At 24.1% G+C, this 20,451-nt stretch overlaps 1 protein-coding gene across 3 annotated transcripts in view; it reads right to left on the bottom strand.

Annotated features, from left to right (window-relative positions):
* Positions 1 to 974: 974 nt before the first annotated feature.
* The window catches only part of LOC132928580 (serine/threonine-protein phosphatase 2B catalytic subunit 3-like), a 59,934-nt gene continuing 40,457 nt past the window's right edge, over positions 975 to 20,451 (bottom strand). The window contains exons 3-16 of one of the 3 annotated variants that reach the window (XM_060993403.1): positions 18,860 to 19,063; positions 15,412 to 15,536; positions 13,512 to 13,623; positions 11,990 to 12,135; positions 11,732 to 11,871; positions 10,305 to 10,382; positions 10,145 to 10,238; positions 9,933 to 10,059; positions 9,791 to 9,871; positions 7,994 to 8,029; positions 3,247 to 3,322; positions 3,005 to 3,102; positions 2,582 to 2,844; positions 975 to 2,501 (exon numbers count right to left, since the gene is read on the bottom strand). In XM_060993403.1, the coding sequence (XP_060849386.1) occupies positions 2,597 to 2,844; positions 3,005 to 3,102; positions 3,247 to 3,322; positions 7,994 to 8,029; positions 9,791 to 9,871; positions 9,933 to 10,059; positions 10,145 to 10,238; positions 10,305 to 10,382; positions 11,732 to 11,871; positions 11,990 to 12,135; positions 13,512 to 13,623; positions 15,412 to 15,536; positions 18,860 to 19,063 (1,565 nt within the window). In that variant the 3' untranslated portion in view covers positions 975 to 2,501; positions 2,582 to 2,596. Of the gene's footprint in view, positions 2,502 to 2,581; positions 2,845 to 3,004; positions 3,103 to 3,246; positions 3,332 to 7,993; positions 8,030 to 9,790; positions 9,872 to 9,932; positions 10,060 to 10,144; positions 10,239 to 10,304; positions 10,383 to 11,731; positions 11,872 to 11,989; positions 12,136 to 13,511; positions 13,624 to 15,411; positions 15,537 to 18,859; positions 19,064 to 20,451 lie in introns of all 3 variants that reach the window. The other 2 variants (XM_060993561.1, XM_060993478.1) reach the window with 2 other exon arrangements.

The raw sequence follows: 20,451 nt of genomic DNA on the forward strand, positions 1-20,451 counted from the left end.
TTTAAATTTTATCATGTATAGAAAATTCTAATATTCGGTTAAAATTTCAAGCACCTATCTATTCCATTTGAATTAAGTTATACTAAACAAACAAAACTGTTTTTTTCTAATACTGATCTTGTAAACAATTTACATTTTTCCTTTGTTTTCTGTTATTTTGAAACCTTGTATAGGTATACTATACTAATTTGTTATTAAGAAGTTATATACCTTAGTACCTATATAAGAGATAGATTTAAGCTCGTTTTGGTTTTGGGCTTCCACTATTTACAATATGTTCAGTTTTTCAAACTTCAAAGGATTAAAAAGGAGATGAAAATATTTTTAATTATGTAAATATGTTTAAGAAAGGTAGCTATTGTATGATAATTTTTCAAATTTTCATTATGTATAGAATAAAGATATTATTACCTATATACTCCGTGGTTCATACCTGCTTAATATTTTAATTATCTATTTTAATATTTCAACTAAATAAAACAATATTTGTTTATGGAATCAGTATGGTATTTTATACTTATAAATAGTACATTAAGGAGTAAGGACGTGTAAAAATATTATAGTTCAATGAGTATATTATGTCTAAAATAAAATAAATGATCAAATAAGTTTTAAAAGTAAAAATTAATAAAATTAAAGTTTCAAAGTAAATGAAACTGAAAATTGAAATATAATTATATATTACGTTAAAATATATCAATAAGATTTTTTTAGCATTCAAATATTTTTAATAATTTGTTTCTATTTTATATTGATTGTTAGTTTTTTAATGTTACAATTTATAGTAATAAAATAAAATACCTCATATGATGAATATAAAGTCAGCATTAACAAAATTAATATTTCATTATTATTATTTATGATACATATACTATCGATAAGTAAAGTATAGTATGATAAAATTGAACCAGTACCAGTAACCAGTATAATATGCAATATTTAAAAGGATCTAATAAAAGCAAGTCATCTCAAAATCAAGTTGTATAAAGTTTTATTTAACTTCTGAAAACAAATAAACATAGAAGAATTAACAGGGTATTTTGGTCTTAAATTATTTATATTATGTATAAAAGAATTTTTGGTGGTCACACAATAGAAAAAAAGTTACATACATTTTTTGATAGGGAGGGTTTGGTTTTTATAATCCGCTAAATATAATATTAATAATTTTACTTTTTATTCATAGTCTTTGTACGAATAAATTAACAGTCTTATAATAAAAGATTAGTGATATTATAATGATAGGAAAAAAAATTGTGATTGACATCATTTTTTTTTCTATATTGTATTTGTTTACAACTGCAGATAACACGTGCAATAATATTACTAAAGATGGAAATGGATAACAAATTGAAATAAATAATTGTGGAAAAAATATATAATTAATGAGCGTTAATTATTCCTGCATAATAAGCAATAGTTTTGTTTATAATAGAAATAAAACAAGGACAATATTCCATTTTTTTCAAAAAAATGGCTGAACAGTAAAAATTACTATTAAATTTTTTTTTATAATAGTTAAAAACTAGTAGCTATGATAATAATGTAATTCAAATTGAGTGAATTATTAACAAGTTTTTCAATCAATAATATTTAATTAATTTAAACTATAAAGAAAAAATGAAGACAAATGTTTAAATTTGCAGGACCTAAATATAAAATTCATTTTATTGTAGATATATTAATATAATGGTTTTATTTAAATATTATAATATATACAAAATAGTATTAATAAAGAAATATTTATAAATATTAATGTATGTATATAGTATATATATAATAAAGATATACCTATGCTAAATTAATTATGTGTATTTATTTTTGGTTTTTTAGATTTGACAAAATTAATGGCAAAATATTTAGCATAATACATAGGCTATTGTGACGCATCACATTTTACTGCACATTGCAATTGATACGTAATAGAATGATAATGTGATATATGTCAAAAATATCTTCGATTTATATTGAGATAAAAAAATTAAATGGGAAAATGTAAATAATTATTAGATAATAATAATTAATATAAAATACTCATTAATTTAATGATATTTTGTCATTATGAAAAGAGTGTACAGTAAAATGAAGAGATCGTATAGCAAAAGATATTATGCCTTAGATATTGATAAAACAAGCGATGCACAAGTATAGTCCAATAGATACCTGACCATTCTTATTTTAAACTGAGGTTTAAGATTTGAAATAACCATAAAAAATGAAACAAAATAACAACAAAAACAGCAAATTAAAATCGTAGAAATATAAGACAATAATTTACAAAAAAAAAAAGAAAATTATATTATATATATTATTTATATTGACATAATTGTCCCCAGGAACTTTTTTTTTAAGGTGCCAAATATTTTAATTTAAAATGTACCATTGAAATGAATATGATATATTATTATAATAATTTTAGTAGTTATTGAATTGAATAAACTGTAGACTGTATAAAGAAGATAACAGCACATAGATCCTGGTATAGCTAGGTAATCTGAAATCTTTGAAAACAAAGAAATATTTTTAATTTAAATTAAATTAAAATGTATTGTTAAGATGAAACAGATGTTAAATGATTCACCTAAATGTATGGCAATCATGAATTAGTGGTATTTGTTAATGGTTGTTCCGATGATGTTGGTTTCTGAGTAGTTGATGGGGATGGCGATTTATCTTCTGTTACAGGTGTCACTGGTGTAGTTGATGACGTAGCTATGTTAGATGGCGAGCACTGGTTAGATGGCGGTGTGTCTTTACGTGGTGGCATTCTTTCATTAATTGCATCAAGGCCTTTTGCCTCAGCAAATGAAGTAATCTTATGATTAGGAGAGAAACCTTGAAGTGCTATAAAGTATCAATAAAATATTAATATATTTAAATTGAGGTAAACAAAAGGTTTGAAATAAACATATTAAAAATGTGTATTAATTATGTAACTAAAATGGAAAGATAGATTTAAACTCTTTTTATACGTATGTTTATATTTAAAAAAAAAACTATTTACCATTTTTTAACGATGTTTTGCCGCCAGACAGCGCTCCAAGAGGGAGAGCACCAGTTGGAGTTAAACCCTTCAACTGCAATACACTTTCACTTTCTTCCCTATAAATTGTAATTACAGGTAGTATTAATAATTTTATTATGTAAAGTTTAAGAAATTAAAACACTATTAAATGTATATAATATCATAATCTAATATATTATTAGATGGGTTATAATTATTTTTCATTATACATATATTTTTACCTCAAAACAGAGAAGACTCTTGCCATTTTTCCAATTGCTCTTATTTTATTTCTTATAACTTCTTTTCTCAAATTGGCTGCATTAACTGTTGAAAAATGATGTTTGTATTAATATAAATTAAACAATTAAAAAAAAAAAAAAGTTTTAAATAAAACAATATAAAACGTAAATTATAAAAACAAATATTGAACGAAAATATTTATTATTAAAAAAACAAGGCAATCAATGAAACATTAAGAATTGTCCAAAATAATGTCCTGAGAAAATATTATTTTAAGATTTAGGTAGTTCTAATAAATATTTTTTCGAAAGTTATAAAATATTTAACTATTATTCTTTATAAAATGTATCATCTTGAAATATAAACGATATACGCGTAAACTGAAAACAATTGTAAATTGTAATTATAATAATAATTAATGGATTTTAACAAATAAATAAAATGTGCCAATTAGGCATAATATAAGAAAAACTAATGATTAAATATTGATCCCGGATTTTTCAAGACATTTTGTTGTCCCGATTTTCAAATAAAAACAATAAAATTATAATGATTCATTCAAAACCGCTTAAAAAAATAATAATAATCAGTTCGAATATTATACTTATATATGAAAATAGTATAAAATGTTCTGACTCGATTGTAAACAAATTTAATTCATTATAATAGGTATACTATTACTATAAAATTATTTTTTTTTAAATACCTACGATGTAGGTCGTACATCAAAAAAGTGTCAAATCTTTTTGAAAGTTTATACTAATCTATTTTACTGAAATGCATTAAAATATATTTTAATTGATTAAGGATTAGGACATTTTCGTTCATAATTATTATAACTTCACGTCAGATAGATTAGGCACACATTTCACAACATAATCACATCACAATATAAATGTACCTATATATAGGACCGATGACAATAAATTATGAATACGAATACGACGTTCATGCAGATGAAGGATATCGGACGGTTGCTTGTTCAGCAATAAGTCAGATCAAGATACGAATTGTATTTTTAAACGATATAGATATTTATATTAAATTATATGTTAATAAAATAATTTAATGATAGGGTAGCTGTTTTATTTTTATAGGTTACGGGTGTTGAAAAAAATATATACACACAACATTTGTCAAAAATTCACAAAATTAATAATGATACTAAAACGTCTCACAAGGTAAAATGTGTGTGTGTGTATAATATATAATTTATCTTTAAAATATATTCGATAAATTTCTTACGTCGACATGCTGTATAAAAGTATTTATAGCTATATTGTTTATTCATAAAATATTATGTAAAAGCTTTAACATACGGCAATAATAAAGTACAGCAATGTATACCTAGCCACCTAGGTAGTTATTTAAAAAGATGATAAACACAGCGACGAGCACAAGACATGCTGATATAAATACTAACTACAATTTGAGTGAAAATAAAAAAAAGCGAGATATCTTCGTATACTTACCAAATGTAAAGACGTGATGAAAAACAGAAAACAAGTGAAACATACGCAATGTCGTCATAATAATATTTTTGGTGCGCCGTCAAACAAGTCCGTATGTCCGCATCAAATAAAATTGTACATCAAAACGAAAACAGAAAAAAAAAATTCAAATTATAATAATTGTAAATCAAATTAACAACGAGTGTGTGTGGTAGAGCTGGTGGTGAGTTTAAGGGATGATACAGAGAAGGGCCTTGTGAAAATACATCACAATATGTTTTAATATTAAGAACAACGCAACTCTACCCTTGTAAGTACCTACTTAATAAATAAATAAATACATATATAATTATATTATAATAGGTATTATTATGCTACCTAAATATTTATTGTACAGCAATATACAGTTTACTGACAAAAAATTAAATAAGTATTAAAATAATACAATTAAAGACAGAATTTTCATAATTTTTAATTTTTTTTTTATAAGTTCTATACAATGATAACCAATAGCTACGAATGTATTTTTATTGCTCATAGATTCTAATAAAAGTATAGTAGGTGCCTATATAATTTTTTTTTATCTTTATATTTTGAATATAAATTTGATACATTCAAACTATTTTTTTTTAGGGATATGAACTTATCAAAAATCGTCGTTCTTCTTTTTTTGAAAATATCAGTCAATTTTATTATTGTTCAAATAAAAATACTTGCAAATATTTTAATATATTATTTTTTAAATTTATACATTATATTTATTATGAATTTATGATATACCTCCATTATGTGCACTTTTTATAAACAAATTTTAATATGTACGTATTTATTATTTTGGAATAATATTTTTTTTTAACTTGTTACTTGTTATTTCATTTAAATATTTTAGGTAATTTTTCATTTTTTGATGGTATTTTTGTTTGTAATTTTACACCACCATCAAAATCTTTTCTTCAATTATAATTATGTATAAAAACAATAAAATAATACTTCCATACGGACAACGTATAACAAGTAAAAACAGAATTTTTTAATAGGGCGTGCTCAAATGGTTAAGACTTGTGGAACAACCGATATTAGAAACTATTCATTGAGGTTTTATTTTTGAAACTCTTATTTTGGGACTTAGATGGGAATACAATACGTAGGTATATAAATACAAGAAATTACTTCTACATATATTATTACTATTTAATATTCTTATTTTAGTAAGTTATTTAAAAATGTTTGATAAAAAAAAACATTTTGGTGTTTTCGAGAGAAATTGGGTATAACTTAAGAAAAATGGATTAATGTTTATATTGATCTTGTATCCAATAAATTAATTTTCTATAAGAACCCCTGTTATATATTACATTTTATAGGATTATATACACGTTTTAATTATATATAACATGGCTAAGTGGTAATGTTTTTCTATATAACGTGATAGGCTAAGCATATTGATATCGTTAATGATTAGGACAGGTATATTGTAGTCTGTAGACAACGCTTGTGTTAGTCACAACTTTAATAAATTACGATAAAATGTGTCAGTATTGCAGGCATTATTTAACTACCGTTCATCTCGAATAAAAATTAAATAAAAATTGAAACTACATAATTTTTTTATTTTAACGTCATTAATCGACAATAATCGATATATATATATTATAATATACATATAAAATGATATACGCACAAGAATGGTTTTCCAATATGAGGTCGCGTGATATTTCTATCCAACTATATGTAGGTAAATACCGTAGGTAACCGTATCCTTATAAATGATAACGTGTATATTATTTTATTAACTTTTTTTTTGCTTGGTGTGATTGATCATTGATGTCAATAAATTATCAAGTCAAATGAATAATTGGTTTAAAATTCATTTTTGTTTAATTAAAAATACTTTACCTGAAACCTACAATGAACCGATAACGAAATTATATAAATATTATATAGGATATAATATATAATATATTATATACATATTTTAAGCTAAAAAACAAGAGACAATTTTGTTTCAGGCCTAAAATAATAATTTGTTGGTTCGTAATTAAAAATAATATATTAATATGAATATATATTTTTTAACAAGTTTATATATGTATAAACTATCATTATACTGGTGTAATGTCAAACGAGTGAAGTGTGAGTATGGGTAATATTATGTAAAACTAATTATCATAATTTATTTGTATTGCTTGTGTTCAACCGAAAAAGTCAATTTATATACATTAAAAGTGCCGTTACCTTCTGTATTCAAAGGTATTTCGGGTAAAAAGTGTAATACAAACTTACATGTAATAACGTCAATGAAATATAATATTTGAAAACTATAATAGTTATTGTATCACTATGTCTATTATATACTTTGATTTTAACGGCACTGGGTTGGGCCGATGCGGAGTTAGTTCTACGGCTATAATATAATATTACTACTTTAATTTTCAACAAAATTCTAAACATACATAAATACTTTCTTATTTGATTTTAATTACTAAATAAAATAAAATTCTACGGGTAACCAAAATAGACAGTGGAGGAGGTGGGGAGGGGAGTGTATATAGTAACAGCTTTATTTATTTTTAAACAAAATGATCGGCAATAAAATATGATGTATAATGTTTAATAAGTATATAATATTGCACGTAGGTAAGTAGATATATTAAGTGTTATATCACGTCATGCACAGTCCTGCAAGCTTGACTGATTTTATTTTTATTTTGTTTTTATAAGGATGTTAATCGATTCAAAGGAAATTCCACAGAGGATCAAAGATTTCCTACGTTTCTAAAATCGAAAAAAACGTAATGTCTATTTGGTCCTAAAGAATTGTAGGTGTGCGAGTTATATTATATAACAGGTATTGAAAATGAGAGATGACTAATAATATATAATATATTAATGTCATAAGTATATAACTGAATGAGAAATTCCTATAATTGTCTGCTGAACTCTCTCAAATAGTCATATTATTATTAATTATTAAATTAATTAGTATACCAACATTCAAGCGAATTAAAAACACTCGGAAATATTAAAAAAAAAAAAAAAAATTGAAAAAATTAATGTCAACATAATATATATAAAATTAAGTGTTAAATACGAAAATAATTATAAGTAATTAAAAAAAAATAAAATAATAATAACATTAATAAAATAAAATAAAACAACAACAACAACAACGAAAATAAAATCTAAGGGCTGCTAAAATGAAAAGTGGAAATAAAAACAGCAAAATTGTAAGTTATGTTGATATGTTTGAAAATTAAAATAAAACAGAAAAAACAATTTCGGGAAGAAAACTTACCGGGCATTTTCGGAACTATCGGTTTAACAACAATGGCTGTCGATCGGTCGGTCACAGAGAGCGAAAGATTTTAAAAATATAAACAGAAAAACAAAAGAAAACAAAATATATAGAAGATTGAAAGAGTGCGTCCAAGAATAAGTAAAGTAAGTAGGTACAATAGCCTATAAATATAATAAGTAAATCTATTCTCAATTAAAATAATTTTAAAGTAAATATTTTAAGGCAAGATAATAAAGATTAAGAAAAATAGAAGGTTAAAATGTTATTTTTATTATAATTTTTTAAATTTTTTTTTTTCATAATCTTTCCGTTAGTTAGTTGAACATTATAATAATACTATGCTGTATCTATATATATATATGTATAGTTAGATTTTCAATTATATGAGATTAAAATAGAAAATTTTAAAATGTATCAATTTTTGATTAAAAAACAAACTACTCGTACAAAAAAGGAATTTTTGAAAGTATTTAGAATTTTCGTTTATACGCATTTTATTACGAAACAATATTAATTCGGTTTTATTCTTTTATTATAAAAAATAAGCTTGTATTTCAATGATATACTTTATTTAAAATAATTGAACTTAAGTTTAATACAAAATGCACTAAATTTAATTAGCTATAGTGACACATTAAAAATTATTTTGAAAATAAATACATAGCAAAAATAAATGATTATATTTTGTTTATAGAATAATAACGAAATTAAATTTACTATAGTTTATTTGAAAAATATAATCCATTATTTAGAGATTCAAGACTTATAACTTTTACTAAATATATACAATTTGAGTTAAATTAAATGATAATTGAAATAGGATTGAATACAGGGGTTGTGTGTGATTATTAAAATAAAATGTCAGACGTTGAGTATACATGTACATGTTCAGATCTAAATATACTCGTACTCGTCTATCATTGTTTCGTTTAGTTTAATTGAAACTAACTGTTCAGCTATTTGTTATTTTAATCGCTGCCAATTAAATATTGATGGTTTTGAAATGAATCAATGTATGAAAGGTCAATAAAATCGAAATTATTGTATTGTTTATTTTTTTATAATGAAATTCATCACGTTTTCATTTTTAAATTATTTGTGTGAGACAATTGGTTATGACTTTTTTTTTATTTTCTTATTGTCATAGGGAAAATATAAAGAGCAAAAATAAAATAAATAATAAACATTCAAGTGAGTTAGAAGGTTTGTTTTATAAAAATTCATAAATGGTAGCAACTCAAAAAGTCAACAAATAAAGGGAAGTAAAAATAAAAATAAAAATAAAAATATTGAGGTAGGAGTTTTGAATATCTACGTAGGGAGCAGTCCATTTTTCTAGCGACATTATTTAGTATGTGTTTTGTTCTCTACTTAAACTAAACCAATATTAATAATGTAATATAGACATTTCTTACCATCAGCTGTAATCCCAGAGAAGCACAAATTAAGATAAATAAAAAAAAAAGCAAAGTATAAAAATAAATGAATAAAAATTATTATTCAATTCAATATTTAATTAATAATATAGGGTGAGAATAAATTTAAAGCTAAAATTTGGCTAAATATTAAAATATAGTATTTATTATAGAAATTTAAATAAAAGTATATAATACTGTCCTACTGTGAAAAATGCTTTCTCGATCAGTGTTGCTAATCATAGAAGCTCGAGCATCGATCGAGAAGGCAATAAAATATTATTACATCTGTACTCGAAAAAAATAAATAAATAAATAACGTAATTTGAAACAGTTGTTTGTGCATACATAAAATTATGTGTAAAGTGATTGTACATACCGTCTTCAAGTGTATCTTCGCCTTCGGTCATTAATTCATCGTCCGAACAAATATTCAATAGATTCACTAACATCTCGGTAACTATAAAAAACACGTTTAAAATATGTTGATGTGAATAATGATATCAAAATAGTTAAAATACCTTTTTCGCCGACGAACGGCAAAGACCAAGTAAACACATCCATGAAGTTTGGCAACCAGTAAGGGTGCGGTGAACAGTTAAATTGTCTGATGTTCATAACATTATTTTCATATTTTAAAACGGCAGCCTATACATACGCGATGCGCCATGGTTAACAATCGTTTTTATGAAGTAATATTTAATAAATTATTAAAATTATATTAACTTCTTACTTTGTTATTGTATACATCTAAGTAGTTGGGAGCGGAGAATATTGTGATTAAAGATGGAAAACCGGTAGTTTGACTTTTTCTATACATTCGGTATCTAAATCAAATAATCACAAATGATTATAAAAGTTGACTTATTAAGTATAAAAAGAGAGTAACAAACCCTGCGTCTTGAGCTTCGTGTGCTCTTATGATGGATAGTAAATTGTTGCTCTGAAGAAAATCACAGCATGCTGCATAACTGAAAAAAAAATATTTACAAATTTGATTAATTAAATAAAATATAATCTTATAATCTTAATTATGAATTTACATTCACGTGATAAATTACATGGGACATCTAGATAAATAGATACAACAAAAACAAAGGAGTATGGCTATACTAAAATGTTATTATTGTGCTTTTTTTATAACCCTCATATTTTATTTAAGCTCTTTAATCGTAGTCTTAAAGTACCTACCTTTTAATTAATCAAATTTCGTTTATTGTTGTATTTATTATGGTTTTTATCTAAATGTATTATTATTTATGCACATCTATTTAAATTTTGAAATAATTAATGTAAAAATGTATATTTTTATTGTTATTCCCTGTTTTCAATTTTTAATATTTTATGATGAGTTTCATAAGTTAATTATAAGAATAATTTTATTTGAGTACTTCATTAATTATCAATTGTACACAATTCTCTAATTATTCATTTTTACATGTATATTAAATTAAAATAATTACATGTATTCATGGTTATATAACTGAAGAGTTCATGGACACATTTTTGGTTGTCGATTAACTGAATAAATAATGTGTGTGATTCACTTATTTACGAGTATATGTTAATTATTAGTACTATAATATATTAATATGATTATTGATGTATTTTTATTAATACATTTTAGTTGATAAAAATACAATGGTTATTTAATTTAACATTTGTACCACATATATTTCTCTGGTTTAAAAAAATAAAATGTAAATTAATAACCACTTTGTTAAGTACCCATTACATAAACATTTAAAATAAAAACTATTAATATTTTTTATGATATTTCTTTAAACTAATCTTAAGTCGTTATAAAATAATATTTTTCTAAAAATATATATTTGAACTTTTTTTAATAACAACATTTATTTTTAATGACATATTCTAAAGTAGATTATTTTTGAAGTTTATGATATAAATACATTTAAATATTTAATAAATGTACTATGTACTACTTATGGGCTATAGCCTATGCTCTATTGTAATTCAAAATAACTTCTAGCTTGCAACTTACAAATGAAACACAAGGACAGCGAGAAAGTGTCTTATTAAATGACTTTAGTCCTTAGTACAAGGTAAGTAGTAGTTTTGGTATAGTATATATAACTGTCAATGTTTTGAACTTCGTAACATAATATTTTTTTCCATATTCTGGTATAAATATATTACTCGTCTTGTTAATATAAAATATAAATATCGAAAATTATTATTAAAATGATTTTATGTAATAAAAATCAAAGTATTTTTTATCCCAAAAGTTGTTCGTACCATTTTGCGAAACTCATCGTTAGCACAGAAACTGTAGAGAGTATGTATAATGTATATATACCTGTAAAAATATGAACAGCCTCTAACGCTATTGTGACTGAAATGTTCAGCGTTCTTTTCGCTGCCAAAATCTTCTAGAGGATCTGACCAAAGAAGATCACACATTGGACCAAAAGCTGGTGGCTCTTTGAATCGGTCCAACTAAATAAACAAAGAAAATTTCGTATAATAATCTATAAACAACAGCAAAAAGTGGATAAATATATGTAAAAATACACGACTACATAAGTTAATAATTAACGTATCGGCAGCGGCTTACCCTTCTGATATCGTCCAGATTATGTATTTCTGGCGAGAGTCCACCGTGAACACAAAGGAATTGTTGATTCATGAGCGCAGCAAGAGGTAAACAATCAAATGCTTCCATACAAGCATCATATACTCGCTCAGAATATTTTATTTTACCTGGAAAAGTTAATGTGATTAAAATAGAATAAAAGAATTAGAGTTGGAATAAAACTACGAGCCAATATTTTATTTTGGTATCACGATTAGCTATATAAAATAATATATGAGTAAATAGTTCATACTTTATCAATGTCGGTGGCGGGCACGTATAAAGTAAATTATTTGGTAAATTATTAAATTAATCAGCCTTTATGCATAATATACACTATATATAATATATTATATATTATAAAGGTATAGAGTTATATAATTTCAACTGACAGAAAGTCATATATTTATCGTCTTAAGTTTATATTTATCCGTTTATCTATCCGAATACCTCTAATTCAATTTTACATTCCAATAAAGCTTTATAATCATATTATACCTGTGGTGAAATAAATGAAATATTTGTATTTACAAAAGACCAAAGAGTGAAAATCGCTGGGGAATGTCGTTGTCAATAATATCTATACACGTGAGTATTACAACCAAAATCATTACACAATGTATACGTCCCTTAAGTCATAGTTTTATATACACTGCACAGGTTATTCAATATTGACTTGAAGAAAATAATACATATTGAACCTAAACAATGTTTTTTTTCAATATTGTCGTTAAAATACTCATGTGTAAAGTAATAATATATAAAATAAAATAAAAACATTTAATTTTATATGATGTAACAGTCAACAGGTACTTTAAAGATATTTTCATTTAATCTACAGTATTAATGCATGTTTATAAAATAGTTAAAACTTTCGACAGATGTTACTTTGAGTATACCCGTTTAGTATATTTTTTTTTAATGCAGAATAATGGGTTTGCTGAAGTAAGGTTTTTATTTAACCACCAAAACCGTATTGAAGACATTTTGTGTATTATATTATAATTGTTTATCGAAATTAAAAAAAAAAAAAAATTTTTTTACTGAAAAGTTGTGTCTGTATTTTTTTTTCATTACTCATACAAGGTTATTATAATTTATAAAATATTAAGAAATTAAATGATTGTAATTTAAAATGTTACTGTGATCCGCAAAGTAGTATTTTTAAAAACTGAAAATTATTGCAAAGTCAATGTACAGAATTAACTTGTTTATCCAAAAATAATTACATTATTAATAAATAATAAGTGACAAAACAGTTGTATAAAATAGGTTTCTCTAGTTTCAAGAATCTAATAATATACTCGTAATAATATAAACGAATAATGATTATTTTGAAAATAACAATGCACGTTAATTACACACAGTCACACATATTGTCGCAGTTCCTAGATATATGAGCATTTCAGTGGAGTCGTACAATATTATATTGTGTACGTAAGTAATACATCGTTTATTAAATTAATTTTAAATACAAACGCTTGCATTAATTTGATTTACTTACATTCTTGTTTAAACGTGAAGTATTCGGTTAGATGTCTACATTCGTGGTTTCCTCTTAATAGAAATAATGTAGTGGGATGGCACAACTTCAAAGCCCACAAGTAAAGCACACACTACAAACAAAATAATCATTTATAAACAATATATAACTACATAGGAAATAACAATCGCAGGTGCAGGTAAATTGCAGCGGTATTAAATTATATATGTAGATACTATTATTGTACATTAATTGTATGAGTAGCTAGGGCCAATATATACCTCCCTTCACTAACAACAATGCAAATTTAAATTCTTAGTATTGAACATAATATATAAAGTTAGAATGACTAATAATAGCATTATTATTACTATTGTTTTAGAGACTTATATTTGTAGGTTTATTTTTTGGTATATGAGATTTATTGATAACAAAATTATAAGATATAAAAAAATCTTAAAATTGAAAATATTTATTATACTTAAGAAAAAAAAATGTTTCTTTATATTATTTATACTTATATTTCTATAAAAATATTATTTTTTTTTAAAAATAATAAATTAATAAAAAATATTATTTTGTTTTGGTACAGTTGATACTAATAAAATGCATTTTTTTACGCTTATTATGAAATATTTAAACTTAACAACTTTGCCCTAAATTTTTAACTTGTTTATTAGCTTAAAGTTCATATTATATTGTTATTGTTTTTAAAATAAAAATAAAAATATAATAATCATTAAAAATGAATACTTTTATTTTTAGTGGTTTAGGTTATTTAATATAAATAATATAATTAATATTTGAATGTTATATTGATCTTAAATTTAATATCTTACTTTCGTCTCTCATTTATTTATACGTTGAGTGCAATGTAATTATATTATACTTATGCAAAAATACTGAACGTAATAGGTAAATATACAAAATACAAATATACAACAGTACTGTATTATATAAAACTACTATTATTATTCACGTTGTGAATTGTATCATCTACCGTGTACCTATCAATATAAGAATATTATATGGCTGAACTCTAATGTCTTAGAGATAATGTGAATGTATTGGTATTATAATAAATTGACATATTTATATCGATTTTATGAAGATAAATTAATTAAGGTAATATAGTGATAATTAATGTAGTATTTAATATTGTCTCTAATCTATACTTCATTTTCACTTTTTGATATTTCGTATAAGGTATAACAGTGTTCAGTGTTCTGAAATTCAATCCAGTTTCTTGATGTCCTATACTCCTCAGCTTCTATACCAAAACACGCAGGTACAGCCGTAAAGTTATAGTGCGGTATTATGTAAATTTATAGTAATTTTGAAAATATATTTTCAAACAATTATTATGTAAAAGAAATTTATGATATCGATGGATTGTAAATGAGAATATAATATGAGGGTGTGTATGAATCATATGATAGTCATCAGGTATCTAATTTCCTGGGTGTTTAGTAATTTTGTATGAAAAATAATTACTGTTTGAGAAAAAAATTATAAAACTTTCAAACTTGCAAAATAAATTATCGTTTAAGCATTTTAAGCTGTGGCTGGATGCTATCGTTCTATAACTTTGGGACCAAATTGCCAATTTTTTTTTTAAATATAACGTTTTTTATACACACGGGTAGGTTAAGGAGATCTCTAGTTGTCCTGCTGCTTCTCACTAAAGTATAAGTCATGACTACATTTTAAGTTGGATGTGTATGCTTATTCGCTTTCTTTGATTATTTTTATATTGTATAATTTATGCGTAAGAGACCGAAAATATTTTGTCCTTTATTATGACTTTTCAAAATCTGATAATGAAACATTACTGTAACGTGATCATTGGTATTGAATTAATACCAAAGAATCAATTTCCATCGGAGGAAATAAAAACAATTAAATGTTATTAATAAATTACCTCTATACTGAAATACCCTCTGTCCACGTAGTCACCCAAAAATAGGTATTTAGTTGTCGCAGGAGGACCACCGACTTCAAATAACTTCATTAGATCGTAAAATTGACCGTGAATATCGCCACAAACTAGAATTTGAAATCAAACAATTAAAATAAAATTGTGTTAATATTAATTTTATAGGATTACCGAATGACTTAAATATAAAATTATTAACGTATCTATTGACATTTTTCATAAAAATGTTTGAAAGAAAATCTTAAACAAATTAGTTCTTTGTGAAATAATTTTCTTAATTTTTATTTGTTTTTCAAGAATCCAACGGACTTCACTGAATAACTGGTTCATGTGTAAGCTCGCGAATTCACAATTTTAAATAAAAATTCATGTTAAATATTAGATGTGTAAAAATGTATTTAAGTACATTCAAAAAAAGTAATTTTTATAAATGGATTAGTTAATAAAATAAAATAATTACAATATATTCATCTTACATTACTAAAACATCAATATAAATAAATACATATTTTTTTCTTATAATTATTTATAATATCATATAGATCAATGATTAATAAAATATAAAACTATAAAAATTAAAATTAAATAATGGGATAATATAATAATTCCATATTATATTTGTTGTACGTCTATATTTTGTTTTTATAATATTCAAATTATTTTTTTTTTCAAGAAAATGTTTTATGTTATGTTAAAAGATTTTAAATTTTTGGAATAAAATATAAGTATGTGTGGATTTCAATTTTTAGTATAGTTTTGTATGCATGGTTCATGGTTGGTATTTTATATTAGATATTTGTCTAATATTACATCCTTGTTCAATGTTCAGTTTTAAAAATAAGTTTAATTTTGATATTTTAAAGTTTAAAGAACAAAAGTTTTATAGTATTTTGTTTGATATTTTAAGTGTTTTTTAAGAATACCGTTATTTTATACGTATCTTCCCATATTATGAAATACCATATTTTTTATTAACTGTTTTCTATTTATAATAATTCTGTAGTACCTAGGTAGGTATATTCACATTTTCCATATGAGTATATGATTTTATTATTAAGTAGGTAGGTATTTAGATTATTTGAAGGATTTAACATGTAATTGTATCAGTATGAAAAAAAATATAATATAATATTTATATTTATTAATATAATGTATGTATTATCTGAAAATACACACAGATATTTTTAATAGTTTTATAACATTCTAAAGTTATAAAATTCTTATTATAGTCATCTATGGCAGACAACTATCACTTTGTAGTTTGTACAATTAGCTGAAACTTGAAATGTACTTATAAAATTATATAAGTAATATTAAAAAAAAAAAAAAAATACACTGAGATAGAACTTAAACGATTTTTAATTCAAACAAAGATTTAAAATTGTAATTAGATTAAAAGAAAAAAAATGATTTAACGTCGGAAGTATTTTTATTAACTATTGAGTAAACACCGAGTAAAAATTAATGAATGTACTTAATAGTTTAAACGTCTTTAATTTATAAATAAATAAATAATTGATTTGTTTGTAAACAGTCGTGCCTTAAATTAGATATAAAATAAGTAATTACACACAACTGATTCAAATATTTAATAGGATTATAGCTTGATGGAATTATAAATAAATATATAAAATACATACATTTTATATTTATTTAAATATTAGATATTATATTCTAATTGAATATATACATTTTGTTCTAAATTATAAATTAAATTATAAATTGAATTTAGTTGATGTTTTAAATACTTTATAATTTAAATAATCATAATCAATTTAAAATGTTCTTCAACATAAAACCTATACTAATAATATTGGATTTAAAAAAAATCAATGGGACAGACGACAGTCAATTTAAAATACTACAGTGAATTGATATTTATTCAAAAAGTTTACATTCAAACATGTAATTAAATAAAAATGAATAAATGTTTTTCGTCAAAAATTTAGTAATTTTTTTTATTAAAAAACAATGTATGTTTCAAAACTTATACTGTTGGTGATTAGGAAAATTATGATATGTATATTATGGTATTATATATTATTCAAGGTGATGGTTTTTGAGTTGAAAATTTCGACTTTATTATATTTTTGCAAACAACCGTCATACCAACAGTATTTTCGGAACAATCGGAACAAACGACAGAAAAGATATATTATCATCGTTAGAATTAAACGACAACTTTGACTAACTATGTCAGGTTTAAACGTCATGCTAATGCCAATAAAAATCACAAAAGTTAACGAAAAACATTTGCAAATAATATCAAATAGAACATTGGACATTTAATATATGACGCGTATTAAACGTCGTCAGACAATATCGTATCTGTTGAGCAATATAATAGATAAACATACAACGAAACGTGTTCAGAACACCAACTTATACATAGGTATAAGATATTATTATAAGCATTGTCAAAAAGAATAGCATTATTCTCGGGATTTGCAGCAGTCTTTGCCACATGCACGTGTGTATAGCAGTCGCGCGATTACCAAACGACCTACTTCAATATAATATACGAATGTACATTCTTCGAGATTTATATAACACGATTTACTAACGTATAACACACGAATAAGATAAATCCCGGTTGTAGGATAACCTTGCAGGAATAAAATATGAAGGTATACTGGGCCACACTGTGAATAATATATTTTAATAATTTCGAACGCGATCGCTTATATTTTATAAGTTATAACGTCTATTGCACGTGTCGTAGCTAGGTTAGAAGAAAACAATGATGTGTTTTTTTGATTTGGGGAGGTATTATTAGTTCAAAACTTCAATGTATCACGATGAACATGAGTCACATGGTCTTTATGCAAATTTCTGGATAATATTTTAGATAACTATGAACAGCAAAATCCAATGTTATAGAAATACTACAGTCAAAAGCATGATGAGTTGTTTTTAACTTATCAGTTAACCGTCTTTGGCAAAAACAAGTTCTTCACAGTTATTCTCATCATACTCTCTTCTTGTTCAGATTGACTTAAAAATTAAAAATTATACAAGCTTTACATTTCTTTTTTTTCTTTTTGTGGTGTTCAATATTAATAAAATATTAACTGATATCTTATTATATGGTTGAAATACAATGATTTTTGTTAATATTTTATTTAAATAATAATAATAGTTAGGTACATTTCAGTGTTGGATCAATTCAAAAGCTGCGATGAGGTTACGTTTATAGTTTTTCAAGTAGACATTTATAGTTTATACTACGATGTACAGAATGATATTATTTTAGAATATATAACACTTATTATTATTCCAATCAATTTTATGTTTTTGATAAAACAATTATTATCACTGATAATCTACAGTCTACACTGTTAGTGTCTTTATATTCGTCTTTAAAATACTTAGTATTAATGAACAAAACGTTATATTTAATTTACTACGTCTTATAATAATATATTGTACCCACCGGTAACAGGAGCTTCGATGTCTATCATGGTTTTTTCGGATCTGAGTAACGATGCGCCCTCGTTGACGATGCGCAACGCGGCCGCTTCGTCTATCCGACCCTCGAGTATGAAGTGCTGTTTCAATATATCTGGTCGAGGTTTGTTTGTCCTTGAGTCCCATATTTCGGCGGTGGTCAACTTCCGACCCGGTGGAAATGGTACACCTGTAAACAAAATAACGGTTATATTATAGAATAATAATATTATTAATTTTGCTGTAGTTCAAGTAGTACTTAGTACTTAATATAATGGATATGAATTCGATAAAAATGCGATGTAGTAATCCCGATCAAATTTTATTGAATACTGTCTATTAGTATTTGTATTATATAATATATTAGTAAGTAACAATATAAATATTATGTTATTTTCAGCTTGTACGTTCTTATTAATGCAATATTATACGATACATTGTCTTATTTAGTCATAAATCATAATTATTAAATGCAATATGTATATTATAATCACTTTAGCCTCTGACACGAGTTTTTCTAAGTATTTCTTTGTTAGAAACCAACAATAATTAAATAAAAAGATTTAATGTAGTATTAAGTCACAGACTCACAGATGATACAATTCGTTCGGAAGAACAACACATAGAATCTATTTCAACATCATCTATCGACGGTTTACTAGTATATTATTGCCATTACAGTGAAGTGTGAACAGGTACATACATTATAATGTAATAACCGAATTTTGTTTCCCCTTTTACAACAATAATTTAAATGCTTTGTGAAGTATATAACTAATGACATATCACATATGTATAGGATGTAGTGGCGTATTCATTTTGATCTCAATGATCTACAGTTCTTTATTATTATTATTATTCTCATACATACACATATATACATATATATATATATATATATATATCTATATAAGTATTATGATATAATGTAATATTATTTCTTGTTTATATTTTTCAATGAGGTGTTTAGTAATCATCACAATATTAAATGTTCTTCGATTTTTATCATAATTTATATGCATAATATTATATTATGCTAAGTAGATGATCAGAGTTATTTAACCTATTCGTAGTTATTAAAAAATTTGTTATGTATTTGTTCTTTATAATAAAAACAGTAGATATATTAAAACAAAAACCATGGATTAAGTTGAAATAATCGCTCAGGTTCTAAAAAAATAAAAATAAAAAATGTAGATAGAATGTAATATAATGCAAATCTAGATACTTATTGTACACTTAAATAATATGCTTAAAAATAAAAATAATTTATAACAATATAAATTACTATTTTTCATGGCATACAGCACAAGACGTAGATAAATAGAAAATTATAGTAGGTATTATGCAGGTATATTTCATAATAGTGGATTACTTTTAGGCGATGAACTTTTAGGAAAACCAGATGCCCAGGAAGTATAGTAAAAGTAGATTTTTTTTAATAAGCGACCGATTACCTACAATAGTATTCAACGGAATCGTTGATGTGTCGTCGCGATACTTGTCAGTTGTCGTCTTATCGATGATTTGATGGTATCATCATTATAATATTTTGAACGTTTCAAGGTTTTCATTATT

This window comes from Rhopalosiphum padi, chromosome 1 (assembly GCF_020882245.1).
Source record: "Rhopalosiphum padi isolate XX-2018 chromosome 1, ASM2088224v1, whole genome shotgun sequence".
NCBI classification, from domain to species: domain Eukaryota; kingdom Metazoa; phylum Arthropoda; class Insecta; order Hemiptera; family Aphididae; genus Rhopalosiphum; species Rhopalosiphum padi.